This window comes from Nicotiana tabacum, chromosome 7 (genome assembly GCF_000715075.1).
Source record: "Nicotiana tabacum cultivar K326 chromosome 7, ASM71507v2, whole genome shotgun sequence".
In the NCBI taxonomy this organism is placed as follows: domain Eukaryota; kingdom Viridiplantae; phylum Streptophyta; class Magnoliopsida; order Solanales; family Solanaceae; genus Nicotiana; species Nicotiana tabacum.
In genome coordinates, this window is record NC_134086.1 from 43,286,612 (window position 1) to 43,294,845 (window position 8,234).

Genomic DNA, 8,234 nt, shown 5'->3' on the forward strand with positions numbered 1-8,234 from the left:
GAAATTACTTCTTATACTAGGGATTTCATCATTTTCAGTGTTCGAACTCGAAATCTCTAATTAATATACCGTAAAAGAATCTCATCCATCCCACCGTACTTTTGGTAATCATACTAAAAAGACGGTCCTTGTGCTGTAATACAATAATATGCAGTTATGCACCTGTACGGTTGATTCGAGTTGATTGCACTCAAGAGTAAAAGGCTTCGTTACTCTGCTAACTATATAACATTTTTCGATAACAATAAAGATTGGTCCTAAAGGACGACATTATTAGAATTTGCCCTGATCTTTAAGGTCCTATTTGTAAGTTTCAACCTTCATATAATATTCTACTATAATATCTTCTATACTTTCAACTATATTTTCGTTCTAAATGTAAAGGTAGAGGCATCTTATTGCGTGCTTTTGTGGAGCTTCTTATAGTCATAGAGTTGAGAGATTTAATAATGTCTATTTTTTCTCTTTCCATCTGACGATTGACGAATAATATTTATACGCGTGTCAGTTGTTTAGCAAAATATCTTTCGTTAAGGACGAAGTGTAGAGTTTAACGTCGCGTTATAGTGCTCTCCAGCTGACAATAATAGGATTTACTCTGCACAATAAATGTACTTTTCCATTCATAACTTTTTCTTTTCCACTTATTTAAAAATAAATTTTTTTAATACTATCACTATTAAACCAAAACTCAAGTGGAAAAGAAGTGAAACAAATTTGAAAAGGAAGAAATAGAACAATTTATTCTTGGGAAAGGGTCAAGATACCACTATATTATATAAAATATTTTAATTTTACCTTTATTATAATGTGAGATTATTCATATATACTTGCCATTTGTAAAACGTCTCGTATTTATTCTAATAGATGGATAAATATAAATATTTTTCTTGGAGTATTTGACATTTGGACTAGAGCTCCACTATAACTAAGAGCAAATACGAGACGATTTACTAACGGCAAGTGAATGAGTAATCCCAAAATATTACATAAGGGGTAAGTTAATATACTTCATATAGTAAAAGAATTATGTCCAAGAAAATTCTTTCTTTAATTTTTCAATTATGTTAGAAAAACTATAAAATTTACGTGTCATATAAAAGTCTCGAGTACGTACAACCTTTTGTAACAGCGCGTAGGTAGTTTATCATCTATTGTTTTCTTTAAATGGACCAAACCCCCTTAGTAGTAGAAGTATATTATTTTAAGCCACCCACACCCCCCTTGTCTAAACCCATCCCCCCCACCCCCTATTCTCTCTAACGCAGCGAAAGAGAAAAAAAGAAAAATAGTCTCACATTTTTCCTCTATTTTGCCCCTCTTTTTCTTCGAATTCAACCCACCCCTAACTCCATGAACCATACTCTATAGGTACAACTTCACCCTTAAGCTTTTTGCTATGTTATATACATGTTGTTACATGATGTTCTTTGAATATGTTTTTGTGTGTGTGTGTGTGTGTTTTTTGTTGCTTAAAATAGTTTTTTCCTTAGTTTTATGTTCACGTTTTCTTTGTTTTACATCTATAACTTGTAGACCCATTTCATCTTTCACGTTCCTTTTTGCTTCTGAGTAGGTTTCTTGAATTATTTTTGCTCACTTTGTTTTTATGTTATGTTGTGTGTGTGTGTATTTGGGGTATGGTTTTCTTGGTATTTTTAGATGCCTTTGTTTTTGCTTGGAAAACACGATTTGGGTACTGGGTTTTCTGCAAGTTTTCAACTTGTTATGTTGTTTTGATTTTATTTAAGGATCGTCATTTGGGATTTCTTTAGTAAAGGTGATAAAGATTCGTACTTTTTCTGCATTGTACTTTTGTTTGTTTCTATAATACCTCTTTCTCAGTTTTGAGTTTTGATAATAATGCTTCTGAATGTTCTTCTTTTGTTTTTATTCTGTTTTGAATTTGGGGTTTGTTGTGTTTTAAGGATTTATGTGGAACGTTTGTTTCAAAGGTTTGTGTTTATCTGAGATGAAGTGTTTGTTGTTGTTGCTAATACTGGAGTTAGTTTTTGTTAGAAAAATGGATCTGGGGTTTGATGTTAGAAGTTATATCACTTTGTTTATCTTCATTTCTTCTGATTATATATTTTCCTTTCAAAATAATTCTTTAATTGTTGGTTTATTCTGTATGAAAGTTGAGTTTGTCTCGTGCTGTTCTTGTTTTGAGCCTCTTGCTGACTTTTTTCTTAAAAAAATTATTATTTTTATTAAATTTAATGCACAAGTTTTCTATGATTTCTGAATGAATCCCATATTAAGTTTTGAGTTCTATTTATATTCCTTTTAAACAACATTCTGTAAGTTATCTTGCATTTGGTCATTAGACTTGCCTTTGCCTTTTCTGAATGGCATTTTAGTTGAGTTAACTTGATTATTCATCAATGTTTTGTTAAATTAGTTTGTTCTATACTTATATATCAATCTATCTGGAATTTCAGGCAAGAAATCGACGGATAAGGGGCATCGTGATGTTAACAGAAAACTATGAAGAAGGCAGATGACAATCGAACTCATCGAGTTTCTGGATTAGGTACTTCTTGTTCTTGGCATATTTGAGTGAGGAATTTCTAAAGGACTTTGCTCTGTATTTTACATAGATCGGGAAGTGTTGACGTTTCATTGCCATCTATGGTGAGTAGTTTTTGTTTAAACTCTTTTGCTTTCCACGCCATTCTAACTGTTTCGTGCTTGCATCCCTAAATTGAACTATCTAAGTGCTTTTATCAAAAGGTACATTTTGTACAAGCAGCAAAACAGATTCAGTTTATTTGCTTTTTTACTTGGAATTGCTAGTTCAAGCATTCTTATTGTTCTGACTAGATTATTGATCCCGTCCAATCAGACATCATTGGACTTTAATACGTAGGCAAAAGATATTTTTAGCTTTATAGTTGTATCTCGTGACAAAATCTTGAGTGGCTTTCTCTCTTGCAGATGGATTCATTTGAGCTGAATGGAGATTACATGAATGGTGTGTCTGCGGATCAGTTGCTTTCGTCGGAGTCTTGTGATAGGAGTGGCGTGCTTGGAGAGCCAGAGATACCTCCTCGAATTGGGAACCAGTATCAGGTTGAAATTCCACCTCTGCAGGGAGACTGCATTTCATATGCAAAAAATCAGGAGAGTGGAGCTGATATTTCCTGGTATTTTATGGTGGGATTGCCAATACCGCTAATGTGGGTCAACCAGGGAGTTGTATCAAGAAATGCATCTAATGAAGATAGTGTACCCTCAGAACCTGAAAGTACCAGATTAACCAGTATGCATTCAGAAGAAGACAATATCACAGTAAAAATTGAGCCATCAGACACGGTTTTGCACAATAAGGTGACATCAGCAAATCTGTCTTCCGAAAAGAAACTACAGGAAAATAGGGGCCTGCGGTATTGTTTAGTACCCGGCATGGTCCTAGATTTTTGGACTGATATTGAAAAGGCAAGTTTCCTTCTAGGTCTGTACATCTTTGAGAAGAACTTTGTACATGTTAAGAGGTTTGTTGAAACTAAAACAAGTGGTGACATCTTGTCATTTTATTATGGGGAGTTTTATGGATCCCATGAGTACCGTAGATGGTCAGAATGTCGAAAAGTGAGAAGCAGAAGGAGTGTGTATGGTCAAAAGTTGTTCGTCGGATCAAGGCAACAGGAGCTGTTATCTCGTCTACTTCCCCGCATTTCAGAGGAAAACCGAAAGGCTTTAACGGAGGTATTCAAACAAGCTAGATTTACCATATCTGGTGTTTTATAATGTTTATGTCCTCTTCTAAGTAATTCTACCCGGCCAGATGTGTTTTCTGATTTATCGCTGGTTTTTTTTAACATTTTCTGGGTTGTTGATCAATGTTAGGGCCCAATATCTCAATAGCACCTTTGTCTAAAGCTTCGAAGGAGACTTCATAGTTGATTTAGATGCTTAATATTTTCTAGAATAGTTGAATTCCAAAATGTATGTGTTAGTTTGTTATTATCCAACATTGGTTTTCTAGGTTTTAGAATTTTTCTGCAATTCATTTGTCCTATGTAAAGCTATGAGCCTATCATTGGCATGCATCAGGCTTTGTATGTGCATCAGTTTCTAGTTGTCTGGCACAAATGTGCGTTTTTCTAAAAATCTGTTCTAGATGTAGGGAAAAGAGGAAGTGTTGCTATTAGGTTATTCGGAGCAACCAAAAAAAACAAAGAAAGGTTATTCTGGAGGATAACCAGGCGATTTCTTGATCGACAGAACATGTGCATGAACTGTTAAAGTATTACTAGAATGGATTTTGTCTGAACTTACACTTGAAACCACATACCATCAAAGTCTCTGGTTATCTATCTGTCTGATTATGTGGATAGGCTTCCGTTAGAGGTTTTATAACTTGTGATGTGAAGAGTGGCATCAATGGTTAGTTTTTGGACAATGTCAATGCTACTTCTTATTTTGGTTGAATTACCGCTACTGCATGAAGAAAATTATGTCTTCAGACAATATTGTTAATTTGTGACTGTTTCAGTTTCCTGTGACATTTTAGTAGGTTAGGTTTCATTTCTAATTTGGTACTCATGCAGCGCACCCCTTTCTGCTTATAAATACTGTAGTTAATCTGATTGCTTGGCAGGTCTCCAAGGCATTTGGTGAAGGAAAGATATTGTTGGAAGAGTATGTGTTCTCGTTAAAGGCTATGGTTGGGGTAAACATGCTCATAGAAGCAGTTGGAATCGGCAAAGATAAATACGATCTTACATGTGTGGCTTTGGAACCTTCAAAGTCTAATCATGCTATACGCTCGGAACTCCCAGCTGGCAAAGCATGCTCCTCTCTTACAACCAACGAAGTAGTTAAGTTTCTAACTGGAGATTACCGACTTAGTAAAGCTCGATCCAATGATCTATTCTGGGAAGCTGTTTGGCCCCGTCTATTAGCAAGAGGTTGGCACTCAGAGCAGCCTAAAAACTTGAACTACGCTGCTAATCCCAAAAATGCGTTGGTTTTTCTCATGCCTGGTGTTAAGAAGTTTTCTAGGAGATTAATCAAAGGGATCCATTATTTTGATTCAGTTACAGATGTATTGGGTAAAGTTGCTTCTGATCCAAAGCTTCTAGAGCTTGATGCCGAAGATGAATGTACCAAAGGTAAAGAAGGTCGTGATTGGACAGATGAAGCAAAGTTAGAACAAGATGATCTTCCAACTAGACAACGTCCTTGTTATCTTCAACCTAGAACTCCTAATCGATGTACAGATGTTATGAAGTTTACAGTTGTAGATACAAGTCTCTCTGATGGTAAACCCTATAGAGTGAGAGAGTTGAGAAGTCTTCCGGTGGAAATCTCAAGCAAATTGTCTTTGGGAAGCCACGCCGAAGAGAGTGAAGAGGAATTGTCTTCTGATGAATCAGACTCTGTTGGTACTAATAAAGCTAAGAATCATAATAATTCCTTGAGGATTTTCTCCAATGGAGAAACGCATTCTGAGGAGAAGGGTTTCGAAATCAGTGCTTCAAGCAAGAAGTTTCAGGAAGTTCCACATCCTGCTTTTTCTACTGTACCGGTGAATGCTTCGAAGAACACCAAAAACATCTGTGAAGACAAGCAGCCAAGAAAAGTGATAAAAGCCCACTCGAACAAGAGATTGAAAGAAAACAATGTGCACTTTGTAGCTCCCATTGCCCAGAAGCGTAGGAGACTAACGGCTTGTAGTCGTGGAGAGACAAACAGTAGTGTCATGGTAAATTCTTTGATGGTTCCAGGAAGGGAACAAGAAATGCGCCACACCTCGAGCAGCAATGAACTGTCGCTGAACAACATTCCAATAGCTTCGTCTGAGGATAAGGTGTCATCAAGCAGTTCGTCAAAGAGCAGTCCTTCTCAAAGCACCGAATGTGCTTCTGCTGATCATCATGTTTTAAAGCTTCCTCACGAGGTACCTCAAAATCGGACAATGATTGACCTCAATGAACCTCAAGTTCCCCCTGATTCAGAATATGAGATTCTGATGCCAGCATTGACGGAAGACCAAAGTGGTAACATGAAGAGGCCTGATGATGTTTCTGGTGAGTTGAAGACATCGACACATAGTGCTAGTATGGAGCAGCAACAACCTAGCTTGAACTCCCGTAGGCATGGCACTAGAAATCGGCCTCCAACCACGAGAGCACTTGAAGCTCTGGCAAATGGTTTCTTGACTGTGCACAGTAGGCGGCAAAAGAGTAAAGAAGGTGGTTCAAGAAGGAAGTCGACATCTTCCAGGAGTTCGCAACAAACCCCTGGTGGTATGAAGACTGACTTTAGCAATAGCACAGTGGTTTCCCAAATGGAAGAAGGTGAAGCTGTTGTATCTAAGGGGGGTGAGAGCAACATGTTTGGCAAAATTCAGCATCCACCTGTGGAGAGTGGGACAACAATCTCAGGTCCATAAATTGGCAAGATGACTGAACAAGTGCTTCAATATGTCACTCGTTCTGTACTCTAGCTGCACGTGCCATTGATGTCTGTTAACTAAACCTGAAACGCGGGATCTTCGCTGCCAGCTGTGACACCAGAATGGCTGTAAAAGGGCGTTGCTCGATCACAAATTTCACCAGTAAAAAATGTATATGCAGCAGGGGGATTGTGATATTCAGTAATAGCAAAAGGGGGAGAGAAATATTCTTCTTCAGGTTCAAAAGGTTTGATTGATTTGATTGCAGTTACAGCATCACAGGAACGAGAAAGATTACTCAGCAATTTCATGCACATTTGATGGAACAAAGGACACAAGTGATTATGTGATTAGTGTTGTCACTTTAATTGAGATTGTAGATATCTTAGTGATTACTAATATTTAGTCCATAGGCCATTAGAACTTCATCCCCCCTCTCCCCCAACTTCATTTACCTCTATATTTTCAGTTGGTTCTTTTGTTTTTTTTCCTAATCTTTTTAATGAACTTTCCTCAAGATGAGCAGCACATTCGTTTTGTTAGTATAGTTGGTCCCTAGTACAGTCAGACCTTTCAATAACAGCATCCCTATATAACAATAATTCACTATAAAAGTCAAGCTTTTCGGGAACCAATTTTTATGTTATGTTATAATATATGTTTTTTATAATAGCACTTCGTTATAACATCCAAAAATATTTGGAACAAATGAAGTAATTATAGAGAGGTTTGACTGTACTTATATCCATCTCTAATCTTATGATCCTATCATATCTTCAAAAGATTTTTTTAATTAATAAGAATCACTTTTGCGAGAGTAGAGTAGCAGTCTAATGGTTGCAACTTTACATTGTACTCATGGTTATTGTGGTATTAAACTATCTAATGTGTTAATCCATGTCCAGATTTAAGCTACAATAGTTTTATTTTTAACCTAAGAAGTTAAACTTAAGTAGTTTAGTGTAAAGGTAAATATCTCAACCAAAAAAAAAAAGGTGTAATGTCTCGACCCGTTACTTTAGGAGATGTATTGGAGCTAATCTTTTCTTTTTTATTCAGGACGTTTCTTCATTCTATTATTGATATTTTTATAGAACTAGTTAGCATGCACATTAATAAAGCGAAAAAAGGGGGAAACAAATACTATCATATTAAGACTACATGCCATTTGAATTTATCCTGTATATTTTTTGTTATATACTTTATTTAGAATTATTGTTTGAAAAACTATCAGAATGAAACTTTTAAAGTCTAATATGCCGGTCCAAATAGTTAGGAAAACACAGAAAAAATGGCGTTGTTCTAATCCAATCAACAATAATCTTAATGATATGATTTCTTAATCCCTTTGATACAGAATTCCATTATTCCATTTGTCCCATTTGAATATAACTCCTTTATTATTTGAGAAGACAAACAATTCTTTCTTTGACTTTAAGTTTTTCAAATATTTTCTTTAATATTTTAGTATAAAATTTTGATAACTACATAAATTTTACTAAAGAAACATGGAGAAAATGATGTATGAATTTTTGATTTACACTAAATACATAATTTGTAGAAAAGATTCTGATGAAAAGAAAAACACAATGTGAAACAAGAAAAAACAAATGAAGAAACACGGAAGTTCTAACAACATAAAGAAGAATATTTACTATTTTTGCCGTCGGAGGCGAAAGAGCTCAGACCCGTCTGGAGCAATTGAGTCTGATTGACGAGAAAAGATTGGCAACAGTGTGTCATGGCCAGTTGTATCAAAAGAGAATGTTAAGAGCATACAACAAGAAGGTGCGTCCGAAATTTGAAGTGGGTCAGCAAGTATTGAAACGCA

At 35.8% G+C, this 8,234-nt stretch overlaps 1 protein-coding gene across 3 annotated transcripts; it reads left to right on the forward strand.

Moving 5' to 3' along the window:
- The first annotated feature begins 1,196 nt into the window (after nucleotides 1–1,196).
- Nucleotides 1,197–6,920, forward strand: LOC107761674 (uncharacterized). Of its 3 annotated transcripts, none has more exons than XM_016579919.2 (4): nucleotides 1,197–1,371; nucleotides 2,442–2,634; nucleotides 2,938–3,708; nucleotides 4,604–6,920. In XM_016579919.2, the coding sequence occupies exons 2-4, from the start codon at nucleotides 2,632–2,634 to the stop codon at nucleotides 6,398–6,400; spliced, it is 2,571 nt and encodes an 856-aa protein (XP_016435405.2). In that variant the 5' UTR covers nucleotides 1,197–1,371; nucleotides 2,442–2,631; the 3' UTR covers nucleotides 6,401–6,920. The 3 variants fall into 3 exon arrangements, with proteins under 3 accessions (XP_016435405.2, XP_075113281.1, XP_075113280.1); XM_075257180.1 differs by having other exon boundaries at nucleotides 1,240–1,371; nucleotides 2,442–2,533; XM_075257179.1 differs by lacking the exon at nucleotides 1,197–1,371 and adding an exon at nucleotides 1,473–1,780.
- The last annotated feature ends 1,314 nt before the right edge of the window (nucleotides 6,921–8,234 follow it).